The sequence below is a fragment of the Brachyhypopomus gauderio genome, unplaced genomic scaffold (assembly GCF_052324685.1).
Source record: "Brachyhypopomus gauderio isolate BG-103 unplaced genomic scaffold, BGAUD_0.2 sc73, whole genome shotgun sequence".
In the NCBI taxonomy this organism is placed as follows: domain Eukaryota; kingdom Metazoa; phylum Chordata; class Actinopteri; order Gymnotiformes; family Hypopomidae; genus Brachyhypopomus; species Brachyhypopomus gauderio.
The window spans coordinates 48,326-73,999 of record NW_027506894.1 but is presented as its reverse complement, the minus strand read 5'-3'; the positions used below and the strand labels follow the sequence as shown (position 1 = coordinate 73,999).

At 40.9% G+C, this 25,674-nt stretch overlaps 1 protein-coding gene across 1 annotated transcript; it reads right to left on the bottom strand.

Annotated features, from left to right (window-relative positions):
• Positions 1-516: 516 nt before the first annotated feature.
• On the bottom strand, positions 517-25,091 carry LOC143491256 (E3 ubiquitin-protein ligase TRIM35-like). Its single transcript, XM_076990099.1, has 7 exons — positions 25,009-25,091; positions 24,394-24,867; positions 23,954-24,049; positions 23,613-23,843; positions 23,335-23,357; positions 22,928-23,034; positions 517-859 (listed from the first exon to the last, which is right to left on the bottom strand). The coding sequence occupies exons 2-7, from the start codon at positions 24,790-24,792 to the stop codon at positions 771-773; spliced, it is 945 nt and encodes a 314-aa protein (XP_076846214.1). The 5' UTR covers positions 24,793-24,867; positions 25,009-25,091; the 3' UTR covers positions 517-770.
• Positions 25,092-25,674: the final 583 nt, after the last annotated feature.

Below are 25,674 nucleotides of genomic sequence, written 5' to 3'. Positions count from 1 at the left end.
TTGTTGAATGGAGAAGAATTTTCAAATCCCCAACAGCTCTCATCGTGGTGACATCACACGATGAGGTGTGATGTCACCAGCTCATATGCATATATGTCAAGATGTAAAAAAGGCTTTGAACTAGAGCTGCATTTGAGAATAAAGTAGAGAAAAAGTCTCATAAAGCCAATTACAGTAAAGCTGTACCAAGGCCAAAAGAGAAACCTCTATGGATGATCTAAGAATGTGCAAATGTACACACAGAGAAACCATTAGATATTGTGTAATATATCATATTTGTTACTGAGAGAGTAACACTAAAAGAACATTTAAATTAGTTAATATTTTAATCTAACACTTTAGAATGATCTGGGATTATTTGACTCAAAACCAAAAAAAGTATAACTCGTATTTCTAAATGTGCTGTAATGTGTGTTCTGTGTGAGACACCCGTGTATTCTAGAGGAATATTAACCACCGTTCACCACTTCCTTATGTTCAGGAAACAATGCTTACAGACAAGATGTGGGACAGAAATGTAAAAAAATATTTATTTATTATTCAGGACAATGATTTCAAAAACAAGTTTAATTTCACTGGAGGAAAGAAAGTAACTGTTCTGGGGATTGGGGTTGTGACATTTTACTATCTGGTTAATAAAGTCACTGTGAACAGTTTCCATGTGATACATAAAGAGGCTCAAATAGACAAATGTATGCAAACACACTGAAGCCACATATCAAAGGTGCTGCTTCTTCCTCGTTATTGTGATCAGGTCATGCAGTTGAGTGTCATTTCAACAGCTTCTCAGTGTCCGTGAAACCACCAGTTGCCACCAGGGGGCTGAGATGTCGCCGAGAAGACAGAGACGCGTGCGAACCTTCCAAGAGAGGAAGAATGTTTACATTTACATTTACAGCATTTAGCAGACGCTCTTATCCAGAGCGACTTACAAAAGTGCTAAGTGTTTAGACAGAATATGCATCTCTGTCTAGTATAAACAGGTTTAAGTCCAAACTACTCAAGCTCAAGCACTGCCATAAACAGTTGCCAGTGCTGATACCTAGAAAGAAGACAACAAATATAAGATTAGACACAGAGCAATACCTAGCAAGACTGAAATACCTACAAGACTACATTAGCAAGTGTTCCCAGAGATAAAGTGCAATTACGATTTATACCAATGCTTCAGTAGATTAGTGCTTATAAGTGCTTTACAAAGAGATGGGTCTTCAGTCTGCGTTTGAAAACTGTGAGAGAGTTCGCTGTTCGGATAGCCAGTGGAAGTTCGTTCCACCATCTGGGAGCCAGGACAGAGAAGCATCTTGTCACGTGTCTTCCATGAATCTTGATGGATGGCGGGTCAAGCCGAGCCGTACTTGAAGCGCGAAGGGCTCGAGGTGCGGATCGACTCTTGACCATTGCCATATGTCTTTGAAATGTTTGATGACTTTCAATTAATCAAACGATATAGACTGGACAGAACAGGAATCATCTTTGTCACTGACTTGGTGAGAGATGTCATCTCACCTTCAACTACACGCAGCAACACCATCCCAGCTGAATTAAAAGTGCTGATGCTTCGTTTTCTTGCTACAGGAAAAATGCAGCAGTGTAGTGCTGATGATTTGGGACCATCCCAACCAACAATTAGCCGAGTCGTCATGCAATCAATTATGGCACTTACAGCACCACACATTGTAACCTGTTTTATTGACTTTCCAACAACACCCTGTGTCTTCCAACAGAAGCAAACCCAGTTTATGCAGATAGCTGGATTTCCAGGAGTTGTAGGTGCAATTGATGGCACTCACATAAAGATCATTGCACCCAGCATAAATGTTGTACCCAAATGGCCTGGGTCAACCCCTGACACTCGGATTTTCACTGAAAGCGGCCTGAACCAACTCTTTGAAACATGACTTGTGCCACCCGGACATCATCTCTGACTTTGACTTCTGCCTTGTCAGTTCTTGTATGTCATTTGGGAGTGAGTCCTCTGCCAGACGTCCTTCAGACGCTCACTCTTCCTCCGGCCATTCATGACTGGAGGTGTTTGGAAGCGCTGTCAGAGAGGGAGGGGCAGATGGAGAATCTGCGCTCAAGCCAGCAGGGTCGGGAGAATGAGCAGCTTCTTTATTACTGATGGATGCAATAATGTTGAAGTGACAATTAGCATCACAGTGTTTGTGTGCAAATCTAAATAAATGATTAAAACCTTTGAGATATGTTTTCGAATTTCATTAATGCAGGATCCTGACCCCCCTCCACTCCACAGAGTGTATTTTCCCCCATGATACGCTGCACCACCTCACAAAATGCGCTAAGAAACTTGCCCGGTGGTCCTCCGCCTGAATGTGATTCGGTGAGAATGTATGCAGTCTCCAAAATAAATCTGAGAAAATATATGAATAACAAAAGAAGAGAAAATTATACATACCAGTGTCACATAGGACTTAAAGGTAGATATGAAATATACTTTTTAATTAGGGCTCTCAAGTCTCACGCATTGAGCGTGTGACACACGCATTTGACCGTCTTCACACGCTCACACGCCACACCTCCTTGACTTGAGAGCCCTGTTTTTAATTATTATTTATTAACTACGTAAATACACGGTTGTTTCACAAAAATTATGACTGCAACATTATTAAGTTAAATATGAAGGTATTTCAACATTTTCTGAATATTATCTTGACATTTCTCAGGAAATATTATTGAACATGAGATCCGATCCAGTGATTGTGTTACGTTGTGGGGGGGCCCCCTGCCGGTCGCCCCCGGTTACAGCGGCAGCGGTCCTGTTGATGTTCGTCCCTCAGGTGGGCGGGACCCGTGATCCGTCTCACCTGAGGGTCGTTTGTTTGTCTATATATGTCTTGTCTTTGTACCAGTTGACCGCTGGTTATTATTTCCTTCATTTGGAACCTTCATTTCCAACAATGCACGGGTTTTTGGTTTGCACACTTTCTATTAAACCATCCTATTTCCCTGAGACTTGGCGTGATCGCTTCCTTTTTAGTTGCTCACCTTGCCCGTCACAAAATAACCAGCCACCCTTCAGAAGCCGCCAGTCTCCTTTACTTTCGCCTTTGTTCGTGGTCATGTCTCGTGCTGTGTGTTTGTTGTGTATTGTCTGAGAGTGTGTTGAGTCTGTCCCCACTCGTCCCGCCGTGTTTAAATGTTGTTTGTGTAAGACCCGTAAGTCACACAGCGGTGACTAGAGCTGGGGACCAGTAGACTCCGCTCTCACCCAGCGAGACCACCGGTACCTCACAGTACGCTCGTCCGTTGTTCGTTATCGTCGGTGTATGTGTGTATGTGTGTGTACGTTGTTTTGTTTTGTATGAATAACGACGCGGACTTGAGCGAGTGTGTGTGTGCTGTTGTGTGTGTCTCGCTGGTGGTGTTCGTGTGTGTGTGGACGGGTCCACCGATGCGTGCTGCGCGCTGGAACGCGTGAGACGCGAGAGTCTCTCTGCTCCTTTCGCCTCGACGGGGGTGAGCGACTGCGAGCCAGAGATAGCTCTCTCTCTCCAAAGATCTGCGGATCCCGTTGTGAAAACGGTGAGAGAGAGAGCTGGAGTGGGCGTGTCGCGCTCCATAGAGCGCGCATATCGGTGGGTCCTGTCCGTTTGTTTGTGTTCTCTGTCTTTGCGTGTTCGTTTTGTCCTAGAGTGTAGCGTGCTTTGTTTTATGTAATTCCTCTCTTGCGCCCCTCTTCACTGTGTGTGGGGAGGGGCCCATTAGAGGTCCCGTGCCACTGGGTGTGGCACGGAGGGCATCTTAGGTGTGTGTGTGTGTTATATGTTGTGTTTGTGTTTTGTGATTCCCCGGAGGGGCCTCCCCTAAATATGTTTTTGGGGGGGAGCTATGGGGTTCCTGAGCCACGGCATGTGGCTCAGAAGGCGCGACTCCATCAGGAGACCTGACCGGTTGGGAGGGACCCCTGAGCAAGGAGGAGCCCCTGTACCCTTTAAGTAGGCAGAAGATGCCTGGGATGTACGGACAGGGTGTCTCCTCATGCCAAGAAGGGGTCCCCTCCCCCCTGGGCAAAGGGGGGGGGGGGGGGGGGTCAATGGTCAGCGTAGGTGCGCGTTATGTGTTGTATGATGTCTGTGTGCGTGTGTGTGATGTGTTGCAGGTCGCTCCTGGTGGTGGATTGCGGCACTCCCAGACCTAGTGGGGTCTCCAGGCGGAGACCCTCCCCTTCGAGCTCGGGGTGACCAGCGTGTCCCTGATGCGCATTGCCAGAGCCCTGGTCTCCGGCGCTCCTGGGTTGGGTGGAGGAGTCCACCTTGAGATGAGGGGCCCCGGGAGGGGTTCCCTCCCCAGGAGTCTGGGGTGACCCCTAGCGAAAAGGGCAGGGGTCAGTTCCGAGCGAAGAGGTAGGTTCGGGAGGTGGTCGGTGGAAGCCGTGGTCGCACCCCAGTGTGGCGGCCTGCACACATCCACACCTGTGACGTGTGTTGGGCTGTGTGCTCCCGGTCCGCACACAGCAGTGGGGCTTGAGCGGCCTAAGGCCGGTTAGGGCGTGAGGGCCCTGTGACCGACCGGGGCGTGCACTGTAAAAAAAAAAGTCGTAAAAAAATGGTAACATGTCCGGCAGCAAAAGTTGCCAAACAGTTACTGTAAAATTACAGTAAAATACCACACATAATTCAACAATGAATTACTGTAAAATTACAGATTTTCCCTGTATTTATTCTTTGTAATTTCACAGCCAAATTTAAGTAAAATTACAAATTTTCATTGTAAGAAAACACAGCTAGAATGTTAAAATAACAGCATAATTAGGTTACTTCATGGTATTATTTAAACGATCTACAAATGAACTTGTCAAAGTACAGAGGTAATCTGTGAATATATGTTCATATCCTATCCACTTACAGTGGATAACTGTTAAATGTTGGTTGATCAACGCACAAACTCTTACAATGTACTGTTTATCAATGAGATTTCAACATTAAAATAATTGGATTCTGCTTTTTAAATACACAAAAATAATGTAAAATTATATATTTTTAACCCTATATAAAAGTAGTTTCAAAAGTTATGTGTTTAATTTAACATCCAATGGTCCAATAAATATGCTACTCTTTCCTATTAATTTACGGTGCTTGGGATGTATTAACATCTTAAGTTTCTGTTAAAACTACCAATATTGCAATACATTTCTGTAAACGTAAATATTTTTGTGGTTATTTTGGTCATTAAATTCCAGCTTACATGAACATTTTACAGTTACCTTTTATTTCAGCAGATAAAAGAATGGTGTACTTACATAAATTAACAAACAACATTTAAAACAATGTAAAAACATTAACCAAAACAATAAAATAATAAAAGCTCTCAATCTCTTTATTTTGACAGTTGAACTTCAACAATCATGACAACTGAACTGACTCTAAAAAATATATAAAAAAACACAAAAAGATGGTTACTATGGATTTTTACAATGTTCTCGAGGTTGAAAAGATTTATATTAAATGGGATTCTAAAATATAAACAATAATGTGAACTAACAGCACTAGTTATCTTATATCATTCTCAGTGTATTGTGTAGTATGGACTGTAGCAGTACGTGCCAATTAAAAGATTCAGATTAGGATTGCTTGGGAAAAATGTTTCTTTGTTTCATTTACACACCCAGTAGAAAATCAACAACTTGGAAAATTTAGCTACACTGAATATGCTTCTACAACGAGAACTTTTAATTGGCTAATACAAAGCACAAGGGCCAATCACAGAATCTAATACTTCAATAATCGTTACAGATCATAAAAGGGCTTACACACAGTTGTTTAAGGCATTTTCAACAGTAACAGTAAGATGGTAAGGGTGCTGAAATTATTTTAAGAATTGCACCTAGCTATATGAAACGATCACATCAAATATCTCATAGAACAACATCATTTCATTATCACTGTGCACTTGTGTTCAGTCCCAGTTCACTCACTGTTAGCTGTCACTACATAAAAGTTTATCATTAACTTTATCAAAAAAGATGTCGTATTAGGACACATCCAGAAGGAAGAAAATTCCATAACTCCAGGTTTTGAACATTATGGCAGTTTCTCTCAATGATCTTGTTAGGCATCTGTCACATAGGGCTACGCCCCCTCTCCTACCTGTCACTCCAGTTTCCCTGTTCCTCATGTCTGTAGTTCCTTGCCGGTTAGTCCCGCCCAGCTTGTCTGTTTCTATGGTTTCCCATTGTCTTCCACGCCCTTGTCATCAGTGTTGTCACCTGGTCCTGGTCTAGTCCTGTGTATTTATAGTCCTTGTATTTCCTATGTCTGGTTATCGGTTGTTTTGTGCATTCATGTTCCTTGTGATCTCTAACGTTCGTAGTTTTCCGTTTCATGTCTCGTTGTTTTCCCCATGATCTCCGTGTGTTCCTGCCTGGTCCGTGAGTCCTCCTAGTTGTGTTTGTAATTCATGTCCGGATTGCCTGCCCGTTTTGACCCGCACCTGTTACCTTGACCACGTCTTTGGAATTCCTTAGAATAAATCTCGCTCTCCTCAGCATTTGTGTCCGCCTCCCTGTTCTGCCTCACACAGATCATTACAGCATCATTAAACCAGTGCCCACTGCTGCATCTGTGAAAAGAGAAAATCAAATGTTTGTTTTAACCTGCAACCTGTAGGCTATATAGTAATTCTGGGACATCGTGTGCACTTTGTAATCAATTTAGAATGCATAACATTGTAATGTAAAATGCAAAACAATTCTGAAATCACAATAACCCCAAATATCAGACAGTTTTGTTTGACATCCAGGAAGATACGAGGCATGTTGGTCAGAATTGGGCCTGATTTTGGCAGCTGTGTATGGTTTTGACTCGTACCTACATTTTTACAGGGCTTGCAGCTGTAGAGTTCTTGCCCCATTATTCAGTTTCTAAAGTAAACCCATCCATTTCTGACCAGGCTTTTATTGGAGTTTGTGATTGCTTAAAGTGGAACAACTTTCAAAAGTGACTGCACATAAGCTCATCATGGGACCATTTAAAAGTCATACAAATGTTTGTATACATAACCAGAAAACATAGCTGTTTATCAAGTTAAGTAGTGAAATAGTATTACTCATACTGGTGCCTTGATCTTGTGTGCACATACTAGTCTTGAAAGAGGTGTTAGCAAAGAACATAGTAGAGGTGAAACAAGTGTAGATAGGGTGATGTGTCTGAAGATAGAAGTAGAAGGTCTGACATTGAATTTGCCAGTGGTTATGCTCCACAGGTTGGATATGAGGAAGAGGAAAAAGAGAAGTTTTGGAAGGATCTAGATGAAGTGAAAGTATTCCCAGTAAGGAGAGAGTGGTGATTGTAACAGACCTATATGGACATGGTGAAGGAAACAGATGATGAGGAAGCAATGGGTAGGTTTGGTTTCAATGAAAGGAACCAGGAAGGACAGATAGTGGTGGATTCTGCCAAGAGGATGGAAATGGCTGTAGTCAACACTTATTTCCAAAAAGGAACATAGGGTGACCTATGAGAGTGGAGGGAGGAGTACACAAGTAGACTACATTCTGTGTAGAAGACGAAACATGACAGAGATTGGAGACTATAAGATTGTGACAGGAGAGAGCGTGGCCAAATAGCATCGTATGGTGGTGTGTAGAATTATGTAAAAAAAAAACGTCAAACCAGAGAAGACCAAATGGTGGAAACTGAAGAAGGAAGGAATGCGGTAAAGAGTTAATAGAGGAGCTGTTAAAGGCGCTGGGTTAGACTTGTTAAGGATAGGAATGGTAATGTTTTAACAAGTGAGGAGAGTGTGATGAGAAGATGGAAGGAGTACTTTGAGGAGCTAATGAATGAAGAGAATGAAATGGAACAAAGAGTAGAGTTTGGAAAGTTTTGGATGGGATGAAGAAGGGAAGGCAGATGGACCTGATGGCATAACAGTGGAGGTACGGAAATCTCTAGGAGAGATAGCAGTGAGGTCTTTGTCTCAACTATTCAATGGTATGGTTGAGAGTGAGAAAATGCCAGAGGAATGGAGGAGAGGTGTGCTGGTACCCATTTTTAAGAACAAGGGTGATGTACAGAGTTGTAACAACTACAATGGAATTAAGTTGATGAGCCACACATTGAAGATCTGGGAGAAAATTGTAGAAGCTAGACTTAGACAAGAGGGAACTATTTGTGAGCAGCAGGGTGTCATGACAAGAAAGAGCACCACAGATGCCAACTTTGCTTTGAGGATGGACAAGTACCGGTAGGGTCAGAAAGAACTCCACTGATTGCTGTCTGCTTTTAGAGCTTGTCAAAGCAAGCTATGAACAAAAGGGAAAGATCTGACTTATTTTTATATTCTCTCATTCCGTACATGGAAAAAACACTACCACACTGGCAAAGGATACTGGTTTTAAGGAGGCTGCCGGTCTAATTAATTTACATTTCAACACTTTAACATTGTTGGATATCCTGATATCAATGTGAAACACACTAAATTAAGATTCAAATACAGAAATGTAATGTCTCTCTGAACAGCAGCATGTTAATTTGTTTTGTTTTTTACTGTGTAATGAATCCAGAATAATTCCAAATATTTTGCAGGTTTATTCAACAATAGATGAAATCTAAAATTAGATAACACGTGTACAAGTAATAATAGTGCAAACATTTTGTGCAAGGCTGTGTTCTCTCAACATTTAGTAATAATAAATAATAATTAGGGATGCACCGAAAATTCGGCCACCGAAATACTTTCATCACCGAAACAACATGGCCGAAACAGTGTGCTGTGATGACGCAAGCAAAAATCGCCACCTGCACGCGCTTATTTGGATAAAGCTAGCAAAAAAAATTTCCATTGATGGCGCCAAGGAAAAGGACATTACACCAAAAATTATGGAACTCGTTGCCTTAGACGATCAGCCGTTCTCTGTCGTAGGGATTTCGTAGGCTAATAGAGCACATTGAGCCCCGTTATGTTTTGCCGAGCAGACGACATTTCTCAGAAGTGTGTTTACCTGAGCTGTTTAATGTTGTTGCAACTCGCGTCACGTTTTTATGAGAGAATTTATATTTATCTTTCAGGCCAATCAGTTATAATTAAATTTAACTCGTATAAAATACATATATTTATCCTCTCAGATAAAAACGGTCTGCAAGCGAGTTTAATTTAATTAGTGGTCGGCCGTTGTCAGCGGTATCGCTGTTAACGGCCCACCACTAATTTTATTTCATAATATGCATTACTGTAATGTCAGTGCTAAATAAATATTTTCAAATCAAATTTTGTAGTTGATTTATTCTTTGAATAGCAATGCCTTGATTTTAGTGAGGTTAGCCATAAATCCAATGTTACTAATAATTGGCATAATGTATTTCGGTGTTTCGGTTTTCGGCTTTCGGCCTTGGTTTCCTCATTTTCGGTTTTCGGTTTCGGCTAAGAATTTTCATTTCGGTGCATCCCTAATAATAATAAAACATAAGTAAATAATAGAAAAATAAGGTTAAAGAATAAAATACAAACAAAAGCGCTCTTTTCTGGTAATAGCACAAACTTTTTATAGCTAGAGCTCAGCATCACAAAAGCAACATAGCCAACATAAAAGCACAAAAACTTGCAGTTTTTTCTAAAAGTTAGGTATACTCTGTAAAATGCTGTTTGTCTGTACAACCTAAAAAAAGACATTAGAAGTATTTATTTAAAGTTAATTAAACACTTGGCCTGGCTGTGCTCATTTTAACTATGTTTATACTTTCGAGACTGACCGTAGCGCGCGACTCCGCACACCTCGCGTCACATTCTTTGCAGTGTTGTCCGTAACTATATGTGGTAGTTATAAAGAAACACCCCTCAAAAACGGGAAGGAACATTTACCTGACCAATTTTAATGTTGCTTTTTGTTTCAGGTTTGAAAAGTGCTGGAATTTAGGCTAAAGTACTTGAAAATGCTTGAAATTGAAACTACTTCGTTTCACAACTGTCTGACTAAACAGTTCTCCTGTATTACGAGCCTCTTGTAATTCCAGGACGAAACATGAGTGAAGACGTTAAGATTGGGCGCTTTGAAAATAAACAACCATTAAATAATGTGATAAAAAACGCCATGAACAGATTAAAATAAACTGGCTAAAACACGTTTGAAACCAAAACTACTATAACACAACGTGTCAGACAACAACCTGTCGTCAGAATGCTACTCATAATAAAATAATTAAACACTCCCGGCAAAGCAGCGATTTTTGAAAAAAAAAAAAACTAAGACGTACCTTCAGTTGATATTGATCACAGACACTTGGCGTGAACTGGTGCTTCTGTGCTTCGGTGCTTCAGTCGGTCTTGCCTTTTAGTGATGTGTCGTTCGCGAACGATCCGGCTCTAGAACGATTGGAACCGGCTCCACAATGGGAGCCGTTTTACACTAGAGCTCCTAGAGAAGCGAAAAATTTCACAGGGCTTGGTAGGGTCCATGTAGCCCACTCCCCTGCTGTGAAGGGATTAACGCCCATTGTCTTGGTAATGCGGTGGAAGCGGCTCATCCCCAGCTCATACGCCTGCCAAAGCACAAGCTGGCTCACCCCCAAGCTCATATGACCAAAACACCAAACGTGATACTTCACGAAAAAGTTGAAGTTACAAGCAGACTGTATGTTACCGATACTACAACAAACGGCAGAAAATTTGTAGACTCGTGTTTCAAAAGTTACAATTCAATCGCACGTAGAGACGGCAGTTTCTCTAATGAGTCCCGTCAAACAATAAAAATAAATAAAAATGTTTGAATCTTGCTCTTTGTATATTTCATATACTATACTATATAATATTTGTTGTAATCAAACACTTTCTGTTTCCGCGTTTGAATTCGCGTTTGAAAAGCTAAGAAATTATATGGCGCAATTAGCTTGATGCTAATGTTATATAGGAAATCCCATATCATTGCTAGCGAAAATTAGCATGGTCGCATTGCATCACTGCATCACTGATAAATGTTGTGATCTAAACAGCAGGCTGGAAAAGGAGAGGAAAAGACAGGAAAACAAATTCATGTGCTATCTATCTATCTATCTATCTATCTATCTATCTATCTATCTATCTATCTATCTATCTATCTATCTATCTATCTATCTATCTATCTATCTATCTATCTATCTATCTATCTATCTATCTATCTATCTATCTATCTATCTATCTATCTATCTATATATATATATATATATATATTTGTGTTAGAAGCATTTGATAGAAGCATTTGTGTTTCTGCTTGTTTGTGATCTAAACAGCAGGCTTGAATCTTGCTCTTTGTACATTTCTTATACTATCTATCTATCTATCTATATTTGTGTTAGAAGCATTTGATAGAAGCATTTGTGTTTCTGCTTGTTTGTGATCTAAGCAGCAGGCTTGAATCTTGCTCTTTGTACATTTCTTATACTATCTATCTATATTTGTGTTAGAAGCATTTGATAGAAGCATTTGTGTTTCTGCTTGTTTATGATCTAAACAGCAGGCTTGAATCTTGCTCTTTGTACATTTCTTATACTATCTATCTATCTATATTTGTGTTAGAAGCATTTGATAGAAGCATTTGTGTTTCTGCTTGTTTGTGATCTAAACAGCAGGCTTGAATCTTGCTCTTTGTACATTTCTTATACTATCTATCTATCTATATTTGTGTTAGAAGCATTTGATAGAAGCATTTGTGTTTCTGCTTGTTTATGATCTAAACAGCAGGCTTGAATCTTGCTCTTTGTACATTTCTTATACTATCTATCTATCTATCTATCTATCTATCTATCTATCTATCTATCTATCTATCTATCTATCTATCTATCTATCTATCTATCTATCTATCTATATTTGTGTTAGAAGCATTTGATAGAAGCATTTGTGTTTCTGCTTGTTTGTGATCTAAGCAGCAGGCTTGAATCTTGCTCTTTGTACATTTCTTATACTATCTATATTTGTGTTAGAAGCATTTGATAGAAGCATTTGTGTTTCTGCTTGTTTGTGATCTAAACAGCAGGCTTGAATCTTGCTCTTTGTACATTTCTTATACTATCTATCTATCTATATTTGTGTTAGAAGCATTTGATAGAAGCATTTGTGTTTCTGCTTGTTTATGATCTAAATTCTTGTTTATGATCTAAATGATCACTCATTGCAGTAACTGAGAAACTCCATGCGGCTAGAGCAAATGGACTATCATCAGTTCTGATTCTGCTTGACCTTTCGGCGGCCTTTGACACAGTCAATCATGAGATCCTCCTGTCCATCCTCTCAGGCCTTGGTATCACTGGCAATGCATGGACGTGGTTTGCATCCTACCTGGAGGGTCGTTCCTACCAAGTAACATGGGGAGGATCAACATCCACGCCATGCAAACTCTCCACCGGTGTTCCACAAGGCTCAGTGCTGGGTCCACTTCTTTTTTCCCTTTATACCCGCTCTCTGGGTGAGTCAATCTCTGCACATGGCTTCTCTTATCACTGTTATGCGGATGACACCCAGCTCTTCTTTTCCTTCCCACCCTCTGACACACAGGTTTCAGCTCAAATCTCTGCATGTCTGAAAGACATTGCCTCTTGGATGGCAGCTCACCACCTAAAGCTTAACCCAAGCAAGACAGAGATGCTGTACATCCCTGCAAGAGCCAGTCTTCATCGTGATCTTTCTATCTCATTCGAGAACACCGTGATCACTCCATCCATGGAAGCGCGTAGCCTTGGTGTAGTTGTCGACAATCAACTCTCCTTCACGGCCCACGTTGCTAACACAACACGATCATGCAGATTCGCCCTTCACAACATTCGGAGGATTCGGCCATTTCTCTCTAGGGAGGCCACTCAGGTCCTTGTCCAGTCCCTTGTTATGTCAAGACTGGACTACTGCAACTCCCTACTGGCTGGTCTTCCTATACATGCCATCAAACCCCTGCAACTGATCCAGAACGCTGCAGCTCGGTTGGTCTTCAACCTTCCCAAGTTCAGCCATGTCACTCCCTTGCTGTCCTCCCTCCACTGGCTTCCGGTAGCTGCCCGCATCAAATATAAAACCCTGGTGCTGGCCTACAAAGCAAAGAATGGTCCAGCTCCTCCTTACTTGATGGCCATGGTAAAACCCAGATGCATACCTAGAGCCCTCCGCGCCTCAAGTATGTCTCGTCTTGACCCTCCATCATCCAGGACACATGGGAGACAAGCATCCAGACTTTTCTCTGTCCTGGCTCCAAGGTGGTGGAATGAACTTCCCTTGTGTGTCCGAACATCGGAGTCACTTGCTGTCTTCAGACGCCGACTGAAGACCCACCTCTTTCAAGTGCACTTTGCATAATTATGCTTTGTCTATTGTACTTTATCGTCTCTTAATTCAGGTATTGTGCATAATTGGGTTATAGGAATTGTTTACTGTCTTTTTCCTCAGGGGATGTGTATATTCAGGTATAATTGTTGGGTATCATTTGACTTTCGTCTAGTGGTTTTTCCAGCTTAGAGTACCTTGTGTTCAGGACTATCTATTCTACCTTGGAGATTCCAAGCAACTACATAGCACTTTTGTAAGTCGCTCTGGATAAGAGCGTCTGCTAAATGCCATAAATGTAAATGTAAATGTAAATCTAAACAGCAGGCTTGAATCTTGCTCTTTGTACATTTCTTATACTATCTATCTATCTATATTTGTGTTAGAAGCATTTGATAGAAGCATTTGTGTTTCTGCTTGTTTGTGATCTAAACAGCAGGCTTGAATCTTGCTCTTTGTACATTTCTTATACTATCTATCTATATTTGTGTTAGAAGCATTTGATAGAAGCATTTGTGTTTCTGCTTGTTTATGATCTAAACAGCAGGCTTGAATCTTGCTCTTTGTACATTTCTTATACTATCTATCTATCTATATTTGTGTTAGAAGCATTTGATAGAAGCATTTGTGTTTCTGCTTGTTTGTGATCTAAACAGCAGGCTTGAATCTTGCTCTTTGTACATTTCTTATACTATCTATCTATCTATATTTGTGTTAGAAGCATTTGATAGAAGCATTTGTGTTTCTGCTTGTTTATGATCTAAACAGCAGGCTTGAATCTTGCTCTTTGTACATTTCTTATACTATTTATCTATCTATCTATCTATATTTGTGTTAGAAGCATTTGATAGAAGCATTTGTGTTTCTGCTTGTTTGTGATCTAAACAGCAGGCTTGAATCTTGCTCTTTGTACATTTCTTATACTATCTATCTATATTTGTGTTAGAAGCATTTGATAGAAGCATTTGTGTTTCTGCTTGTTTATGATCTAAACAGCAGGCTTGAATCTTGCTCTTTGTACATTTCTTATACTATCTATCTATCTATATTTGTGTTAGAAGCATTTGATAGAAGCATTTGTGTTTCTGCTTGTTTGTGATCTAAACAGCAGGCTTGAATCTTGCTCTTTGTACATTTCTTATACTATCTATCTATCTATCTATATTTGTGTTAGAAGCATTTGATAGAAGCATTTGTGTTTCTGCTTGTTTATGATCTAAACAGCAGGCTTGAATCTTGCTCTTTGTACATTTCTTATACTATTTATCTATCTATCTATCTATATTTGTGTTAGAAGCATTTGATAGAAGCATTTGTGTTTCTGCTTGTTTGTGATCTAAGCAGCAGGCTTGAATCTTGCTCTTTGTACATTTCTTATACTATCTATATTTTGTGTTTAGGGTTGTCCCGATCCGATATTTGGATCGGATCGGCCGCCGATATTAGCAAAAAATGCGTATCGGTATCGGATCGGCAGGCATGAGAAAATGCCGATCCAGACTCCCGATCCAGTTTTTTTAATCCGATCCGGGTTTTCCAGCGCACCCATTTAGATAATCCATTCCAGTTTTTGCTCCTCGGTTTTGCCAGTGAGAGTAAAATCCGGTCCGCATTTTCCAGCACACCTTCAGCACAGCGTCTGCCCCAATTTAGCTCCGTGGCATCTCGGACCACTGTGTAAATTTGAAGTTATCGGTAAAAATGTCAGTTGTGTGGGATTATTTTACCTTAAAGGATGACAAAGACGAAGAGGTAGAGTGCAACATATGCCACAGTAAAGTCAAGCGTGGTGGTAAAGCTGTAAGAACTTTTAATACCACCAATCTAATCAAGCATTTAGCGAAATACCACCATAAACAACATGACGAGTTTCTAAAGAAAACCGAAGACAAAAAGAAAGGTCCTACACAACTAACACTGGCAGAAACGTTTGAATTGAAGGGAGTGTATAGATGGGGATGGAGCAGCAAAGTGTGGAGTAGAAGGCATTTTGCTTTTAATTAGATTACGATATGTGCACGGATTTTTTTTTAAGCTTTGGTTTACACTTGTTCAAGAGCACTGATGGATGTTAATGTTAATGGACTATTTGTTAATAGACTATTTTCCACTCAGGTTGTGTGTTTTGCTTTTAATATAATTTACAATATTATTTGCACTTGTGACTTTTTAAACCTTGGTTTACTGATGCTATTTCTGTTTGTTATTTAATATTTTGTCTATTTTGAGTTTATTAATTGCTAAATAAACAGGTCAGTTTCTCCTTACCAACCATTGTGTATTATTCAAACACACCTAATTCAGCTGGCTACTTGTTATCAAGAGTAAAACGCTTTTCAACATGAGTTTGACAACAAAGTAAGTTGGCTAAATAACTTTAAACTTTAATACATGCTCGGATAGGCCGGTATCGGTATCGGCCGATATCGGTATCGGATCGGAAGTGCAAATAAATATCGGTATCGGATCGGAAGTTCAAAAAGCTGGATCGGGACATCCCTATTTGTGTTAGAAGCATTTGATAGAAGCATTTGTGTTTCTGCTTGTTTATGATCTAAACAGCAGGCTTGAATCTTGCTCTTTGTACATTTCTTATACTATCTATCTATCTATATTTGTGTTAGAAGCATTTGATAGAAGCATTTGTGTTTCTGCTTGTTTATGATCTAAACAGCAGGCTTGAATCATGCTCTTTGTACATTTCTTATACTATCTATCTATCTATATTTGTGTTAGAAGCATTTGATAGAAGCATTTGTGTTTCTGCTTGTTTGTGATCTAAACAGCAGGCTTGAATCTTGCTCTTTGTACATTTCTTATACTACCTCTCTATCTATCTATCTATCTATCTATCTATCTATCTATCTATATTTGTGTTAGAAGCATTTGATAGAAGCATTTGTGTTTCTGCTTGTTTGTGATCTGTGATCTGTGATCTCTGTGATCAGAGACTTTCTGGGTGAGGCTGCTGCCTCAGTCTTGCTCTGTGAATTAACATAATAAAGGGTGATGTTTGGCTTTGCTAATTGCTGGCAAGAAGGAGAAGAAGGAGGGGTGATGTCCTCAGAATCCTGAATTCTCAGGAGCTCTAGTGTTTAGGATCCTATTTGGGAGCCGCTTTTTCCTTCAGTATTGCGCTTGTGCTCTGCAAGTGCCACAGTGCCAGTTTTTTTCCAACATCGTTTTTATTTGTCCTTCGGTGCCTCGCTGTCTCTCCCTCTCCTTGCGCGTATTGCTCTGTTTCTGCCAGTGGTAGAGCATACTTGGCGCGTCGCGACCAGCGCGAGGGTCCGTGCGCCAAAAATGACGCAATCGCGGTGGCTCCGCCCCTGCGTGAGGACCCCCGTGCGAAGCGAGGTCGTGCACCTCTTCAGCGCAATGAACAAAGTTATGTATGCCGGGTTCATACACCTTTACAAGGTGGAATTCAAGCACTTGTACGTCACTTGCCATTTTCAATATTTCCCAGCACCTTAAACTTAAATATTTATACATATACTCGAAATTATTCGAAATAATTCGCTTTTTTATCACATCGATTCAGTCAGAAATCTATTTGTTGTGAAACAAAATACAGTTACATTTTCAAGTACTTTAGCCTACTTTAGCACTTTTCAAACCTGGAGCACAATGCAACATTAATTTTCGTCAGGTAAAATCCTGTTTTTCCCTGTTTTTTAGGGGTGTTTCTTTATACTACCACCCATATCGTTTCAGACAACACTGCAAAGAACTTCTCCACTGCCCGCATGTCAAGCGTGTGCTCCACATATCTGACCAATCACATGCAGCTTTCAGTTAATAATGTGGTGGGAAAACACTGAAAAAAAAAAGTCTCCACTTTTTTTGTGGAAACGGCAGGCAATTGGCCAAGCTGTATGGTTCTGTTCGCGTTCTATTTTGTGATAATTTAATAATTGGTTATAATAAAACTTTTATTTATAAAGCATTGTTGCATTTTTACTTAACAATGTCAATAATGAAACAAAATGTTATAAAATTAGGTTTAAGCTATTAATTAATTAATAATGTTAAAAATATATATGGGGAGCCGAAAAGAGCCGGCTCTCCACAGTAAGAAGAGCCATTAGAGCCGCATCTCAAAATAGAGCCGAAAATCCCATCATTATTGCCTTTACCTGCGATTCCGTGAATAACGGAACGTAATGTCTCCAGGCACCTGGCGCTCAAATTCAAACTAGTGCTTCTCGGCATTCATTGGATGAACAGACCAGGCGCCCACGATTCTGTCCAATCACCACACAGAACTGTTTGCTGATCTGGGGTGGGTTTCCCGAAACGTTCGTAGCGCTAAGTACTTCGTAACCTCGTATGAAACGTACGAGGTTAAGAAGTAGAACGTTTCGGGAAAATCACCCCTGTTTCCTGATGGATGAATGGATGGATAGATCGATCTCCTCTCTCTCTCTCTCTCTCTCTCTCTCTCTCTCTCTCTCTCTCTCTCTCTCTCTCTCTCTCTCTCTCACACACACACACACACACACACAATATTTCTCTGACCCCCCTCCGCAAACTTATTGCTATATATTGCAAAGTTTTAACAGGTTATCTTATGGGCCTTTCTGAAAAAAATCTCCTAATGCCTTATATCTTTGCGCCTTCTGACGAAAAGCCCTTGATTGCCCAGGATTGAGGATTGAGGGACCAAATATTTTATATTATTCACTTGCTTGAGCAGAGTGGAGTAGTATTGCGTTCTAAACTTGTTGCTTTAAATGTCATTTCAAATAAAAGGCTGTTGTTCAGTACTTTGTGTATGTAATTCAATTTACAGCTTTTTTGGTAGCAGAGTTATTAATGTATATTTAGAGAATTGGAAATGGGAAATTTTACACAATATTTTACTTCAAATCTTAATTCACTATAATTCCAGCTTTGGTCAAATGTAGATGTTAGGCTGTTGTTTTTGGTTCAATATAATTTCTTAATTTCATTTACTGTTTAAAAATGGAAAATTACTGTGAAGTTACAAAAGGCATTGTTCTGTGTTTTTACACTGAAAACTGCATTTTTACACTGATAACTACTAAATTAAAACTCAAGACCCTTAAAAAAATATACAATCCTGTTATAAAACAAGAAATTCTTGTAATTTAAATTTACAGACTTTGACCGTATATTTAAAGGTGTTTTCTTAAAAAAAGTAATTTTCCTGTATTTTACAGGTATATTCTCTTATTATGAAAAAGACAGAAAAATACTGTATTTATTTACAGTAAATATCTGTTAAAAAAAATGTTTTTTTTACAGTGTGGTTATCGTCTTGGTGACGGCCCAGTCGGTCCAGGGTCCCGCCCAGGAGGCGAGCTAACCTGTATGTCTGTTTTTTGTTTCAGCTCCAGGACGGCAGGGAACGGGTCCCTGTCTTGTCCCCGCCTTCCCGCCCCTTTGTTGTATTTTGTGTGCAGCCGCTGTACGCCGCACATCCGGAGGGGAGTGTGGCTTTGGTGGGGGGGGGTCTGTCACGTTGTGGGGGGGCCCCCTGCCGGTCGCCCCCGGTTACAGCGGCAGCGGTCCTGTTTTTGGTCACGTGATGTTCGTCCCTCAGGTGGGCGGGACCCGTGATCCGTCTCACCTGAGGGTCGTTTGTTCGTCTATATATGTCTTGTCTTTGTACCAGTTGACTGCTGGTTATTATTTCCTTCATTTGGAACAATGCACGGGTTTTTGGTTTGCACACTTTCTATTAAACCATCCTTTTTCCCTGAGACTTGGCGTGATCGCTTCCTTTTTAGTTGCTCACCCTGCCCGTCACAGATTGGTTCTTGCAGGGGGTCAGGAGACTGACACTTAAGAATTACTCCTACACTTCGCTTAAAGTGAGACTGGGAGGCTTAATAACTAACTTTTAGTCTCAGCTTTTAACTAAGAATTATTTTAGACATAAGTGAATTCTTAGCAGCATTCTTAGGAGTAATTCTAAGAAGTTTGATAAATATATGATTATATGATTGAAATATATGATTAGCCTTTCATATATGTGACTACACACTGAAGTGACAAATGGAAACACTACTACCATGTGTTTGAGGGTTTAGTTTGTAGTCTGCTGTGAAGGTCTGTCAGAGGTCTCACATATATCATGCCTGTAACCCAAGTCAGACGGCAGGGTCATGTCAGACTCCATTACAGAATCATCTTTGGCATCAAAATAGAGTTCCTCCCCACCGGACTCCCAGTCGTCAACGGCGTTCAAGAAAGCCGGTGTTTGTGAGGCAGTGCCCCGAAACTATGTGCAAACTATGGTTAACCATCCAAAAATGTCCGTTGCTATTGCTACCAGTCGCCTGAATTTCTATCTAAAAGTCGACAAAAGTGCTACACAATAATATTAATAAAAATAAACCACTACGAAGAATTAAAAAATGCAAAGTCTTTAGACTCGAATGCTTGAGAAAATTAATGAGTTTTTAAATTTGACTTAAAGGCATCTATTGTGAGAGAATCCTTTATGAAACTTTAAACGACAGCGTGGAACAATGTTTGGACTGTCACGGAACAGCTCCGGACCCCTCCCTGTGGGCGTGTGTCTACATCGTCTGCGTCTTGCCGTCTGCGTCTGTTGCTCCTCGTGGGTGTGGTTGTGTCTGCGTGTGTTCATTCGTCCCACCTGTGGCCCGTCTCGTAATCACTCGGGGCTCATGTAGTTTGTCTATTTAATGTGCGTTCGCGCAGTGTCGTGTGCTTGTCGTTGTCTTTAGTGTGCATGTCGTGTGAGTGTTTACTGTCGTATGTTGAATAAAGCAGTGACGTTGGCTGCAAAGCAGGATTCGTGTCTCGTCCTTGCTCCTACCCGCCGCCGTTACATGGACGAGTTGTGCTGCTCTATCGACAAATGCAACTTTACGGGTTTCTATTTCCAGGTGTGAATATCCCGTATTATAACTCTAAGGAGAAATTGTACTGTAAGATTTCGGGAACTATGGTTTTAAACTCTACTGTAACAACTTATCTCGATAGACTAACATCCCACATCAGATAGGGGTCCGAGTACAGAATATTATTTTAGATCACTACTTACTCCGTTTGATGAACAGGAAAATACACCTGGGTTTAGATGAGCAACTTGACAGAACGACTGTGAGGCTATATTTTATATATATATATATATATATATATATATATATATATATATATATATATATATATATATATATATATTCTATATTTTCTTTCTTCATTGTCCGAACTGTCCCTCTCATTCAAGACAATACGGTAAAAATCAACATCATTTTATAGAGTTACAATGATACACCATTAGTTCTCTCTAAGGCTCTTAGCGTAATGTAAATATATATATATATATATATGTAATATATAATATACATTAGATAGATCGATCGATTTATCGATCGATCCTTAATGATACCCGGGTGGATCCGGTACATCGGTCGGAGGATGGACTGGAGGACCTGCGGAGAAACTTCGCTGTTTAACCACTTTTCTTTTAAAAGTTTTAAAGGACCTCGGACGGTATGTCCAAACACGATTTGAGTTGGACTAAAACCAAGAGACTCCTGTACGGTCTCTCTCACCACAAATAGAACCAAAGGAACACCCTCATCCCAGTCACGACCAGTCTCAAAACAGTATTTTCTCAGCATAGACTTTAATGTCTGATGGAATCTCTCAATCGCACCCTGCGATTCAGGATGGTAAGCACTCAATGTTGTGTGTTTGATAGACAATTGGTCTAATACTTGTGCAAAGACACGTGACAAGAAATTTGAACCTTGGTCCGATTGGATGTAACGAGGTAAACCGAACTTGGAGCAGAACTGTAACAAAGCCCTAGTCACAGCTTTTGCGGTTATCGTACGTAACGGAATAGCTTCCGGATAACGCGATACCACACACATCACCGTTAGTAAATACTGATGTCCCGATTTCGTCCTCGGCAAAGGACCGACACAGTCGACCAACAGTGTGTCGAATGGGTCACCGACAACGGGTATCGGTTGCAAAGGAGCAGGAGGGATCTTCTGATTGGGTTTACCTACCATTTGGCACACGTGACACGAACGACAGTAATTTCTCACATCGGTCTTCATTTTAGGCCGAAAAAAACACTGCAATATACGCTGGTATGTTTTAGTTACTCCCAAATGTCCAGCTAAAGAATGGTCATGGGCTAAAGACAAGACTTGAGATCAGTACTTCTCAGGAACAACAATCTGAACCACCATGTTCCATTCCTTGCCATCCCGATCACCATCTGAGGTCCATCTACGTACCAAAACATCATGATCCCAAATGTACGTGACCACAGAAGAATCATCACCTTTCTCGGCGTTCTCTCTACACTCTCTCAACGTTGGATCATTGCGTTGAGCCTGTGTTAGCTGCTCCTTCGTGGCACACAAGTCTATGTTCATAAAACCCTTTTGTGGCTTCTCATAACTCATCTCCGGCTGTTTGGTTTCGGAATTGTTAGATGCGACGGCAGGTTCGGCCATAAACCACTCGGAATCACTTAAATCCACCACCTCCGCCAATCTCTTACTCTGTGCACGTGTGACTACGCACGCTGGAAACATAGACCGTATCTCGACATCTTCTTGGACGGGTATCTTACTACTCAAACCGGCCAATTCAGAAAGTCTCACGACTTCAGGGGCAGGAAGCACTCTGTCACTGGCCAAGTCATTGCCTAATATAAATGTAACCCCAACAACAGGCAACGTCTCACATACTCCAACCATGAATGTACCTGTTACGATGTCTGAACGTAAACACACGAAATGTAATGGAACGGACACGTAACCAGCACCCATTCCCTGAATCAAACGATCAGCCCCACAATACGTGTCATCCGATAACAGAAGGAGACCCCTTACCATCTGAGGTCCGTAACAGTCTGTCCAATCACACAAACACAGACTCAAAAATGATGACAGGGACACAGACAGACACAAAGACATGAGAGGGTCTCAGCTGACGGAGAACCATGGAACTCAGACTCAGGGTACCGGACTTCCTATAGACCTCTAGTATCTTCATTATTTAGAGAATGGAGGAGCAGGTGGAGGTGGTGATGTCCCAGGGAGAGTGGGTGGTGTGTAGAGGTAGAGAGTGGGTGGTGTGTAGAGGTGGAGAGTGGGTGGTGTGTAGAGGGGGAGAGTGGGTGGTGTGTAGAGGGGGAGAGTGGGTGGTGTGTAGAGGTGGAGAGTGGGTGGTGTGTAGAGGGGGAGAGTGGGTGGTGTGTAGAGGGGGAGAGTGGGTGGTGTGTAGAGGTGGAGAGTGGGTGGAGTGTAGAGGTAGAGAGTGGGTGGAGTGTAGAGGTGGAGAGTGGGTGGAGTGTAGAGGTGGAGAGTGGGTGGTGTGTAGAGGTGGAGAGTGGGTGGTGTGTAGAGGTGGAGAGTGGGTGGTGTGTAGAGGTGTAGAGTGGGTAGTGTGTAGAGGTGGAGAGTGGGGGGTGTGTAGAGGTGGAGAGTGGGTGGTGTGTAGAGGTGGAGAGTGGGTGGTGTAGATCTCCTCATGGACTGACTGTCTTTCCTCAGACCAGCAGTAAACTGGTCGTCCCCCTCACTGTTTATACTAATACAGCCTTTAATACTGGAATAGTTCATTTACCAAACACACAATGTTAATGTTTCTCTCTCTATAGTTCTAATTGTGAGGAGAACAGAATTACTCTAATTAATCAAAGAACACCAAAACTCACAGTACTGCATTCTCTCCCAGACTCTGAACTTCAGGTTGGAAAGATGTTTTGCTACATTGATCAGAGTTCCTGACACCTTCTCATGTTCCTTTGGTGTGTGATGAACTCTGGAAATGTATAAAGCTATTATATTATTAAAATATATTATAGATTATTATTGATCTTATTTAAACTATTTAACATTAAAAGTAACATGTGAAATAACTTTATTTAAATCCATCAATATGTCTTTGAAATGTTTGCACATCGTCAATATCAACATATATATTTTTATTCCTAAATACCGTCTTCATATATCATGTTTCTGAAATAACACAGACCACATACTGAAGATCTGAATGTATCAGAATAATTTCACAAACACAATGTGTAACACAAGATATCAAACAGAAATAATAATCACTTACTGTTTCAATGTGGACGACACGTTCTGAGAAGGAAACAGACAAACACAGAAAATTAAATCAAATTTTTGTCATTTTCTTTATATGAGGGTCAAATATGCCTATTCATTATGTGATAATAAAATCAATGTGTCTAAAGACCCTTACACACACACACACACACACACACACACACACACACACACACACACACACACACACACACACACACAAACTAAAACAAATGTCAAAACATTTTACGTGTGTTTAAGTGAGAGAGAGACTGGCTGAGTGATTCTTACTAGTAAGAACGGGATGTTCTCAGCTTCCATCTCCTTCTCTGTGTTTCTGATTTGATCTGAAAGAGATGCTATTTCTCCACTCATCTCCTCAATCTTCCTCCTCATCATGTGACTCTTCTGCTCCTCTTCCTCCTTCAGTGCAGCTATTCTTGCTGCTTCTTCATCTCTTAGAAACTGGTGGATCTTCTCAAACTCCTCCTTTATCTGCCTCTCTGTGTGCTGGGCCTGATACTGGAATGGGAGATGATGAGGAAATATAAACTGTCCAAATGTGTGTGTTTCATTATGGTGTACATGGACAGTGATCACAGCACCATTCAGAACTCAGAGTGACCTTTCACCTTAATGTGTGCTGCTGTTTTCTCACAGACTTGTTTATCTTCCTCTAAGATCTTCAGATGCAGCTGTAGAGACTCCAGTGAGGTTTTGAGTTTGTCCTGTAAAATACGGGTTTAGTAGAGGACAGTGTGAGTCTTACAGGACTCATCACTGTGTCTGTATAGATGTGCTGGAGATTACAGAGATTATAACGACTGAACACAATGGCATGATTACTATGATTCCTTTTCATAATTTTACCATCAAATTGAGATCTATAATATATTGTAGCAGGTTGTATATCAGTATTTTATTTATATTTTCACGGTGACTGAAGGTCTGATTTAGTTGTCTGAAATCTCATCATCTGACAAATTTAATCTAGACTGTCTAGCATATGTTTCAAGATAATTGTAAACACTGGAAAAACATTACAGTTAAAACATTAGTGTACATTTCATACCTTAAAGTCACACACAGCTTCCTCTACTGGACAACAGTCGTGAGTTTTATGTGCCTTTGAAATCTGACACACCACACACACAGGCTGTTGGTCCTCCAGACAGAAGACTTTGAGTTTCTCATTGTGCAGACTGCAGAGAACCTCAGACCCTGCTGAAGATCTCCTGCTCTCTAGAAAAGCCTCACACAAGTTCTTTAGTGCAAGATTACAGGGAGGGCTGGATTTAGAAGATCTTCTCCTACAAACTGGACATTCTTGAGATCCCTTGGTTTCCCAGAACTGCTGCAGACAGGTTTTACACACACTGTGGCTACATGACAGTATAACAGGATCCCTGAAGATGTCACAGCACACAGGACATGAAAACTGTTCTTCTGACAGAGGGATTGTAGCAGCCATTTCCTCCAACAGCTGCTGTGCTGTTTCTCTGTAATGTCTCCTTCTGTACAAACTTCACTTTCACTTTTATATCTTCTGTAATAAACACAGTAGCACAGGAGAGAATCAGTCACTGTAGTCCTTTATCCAGCTGAGGGAGTTTACACTCCTTTCAGAAATAAGGCAGAAAGAAGTAAATACCAGAGTTAAGAGGTTCTCATAATATTTATAACTCACCTGAACGCAGACTTAATAAAGACTAGTGTGTCACTCCCAGATTTACTTCCTCAAACAGGCAGGCGTGTACAGGGAGGAGGAGCTTTTGTAAAGAAATAAAGGAGGTGAAAAACTATTATTGTTCCACCAGATGGAGCCAGTTTACTATCAAGTACTTGAATCAGGGAAACGTCCACTAACTCAATTTCAGGTTTTATATTTACTCATTACATTGGAGTGCAACAAAACATTTTAAAGTAAATATTTATGTAACGGAAGCACCTAATTGTGGATTGTGGGGTATCCGCGGGGCTTTAGGACCCGGTACTAGTTTTTGGTATCCATCCATCCATCCATCCATTTTCATCTGCTTATCTGGGTCTGGGTAGTGGGGGCAGTAGCCTAATCAAAGAGGCCCAGGTTTCCCTCCCCCCAGCCACCTCTTCTAGCTCTTCTGGGGGGATACCAAGGCGTTCCCAGAAGGAATATAATCTCTCCAGCTTGTCCTGGGTCTTGGGGGGGGGGGGGGGGGGGGTCTCCTCCTAGCTGGACATGCCCATGTTGCATCTGGACCAGATGCCCAAACCACATCAACTGGCTCCTCTCTACATGGAGGAGCAGTGATTCTACTCCTAGTCTCTCCCAGATGACCGCGCTCCGTATCTTATCTCTAAGACAGAGCCAAAC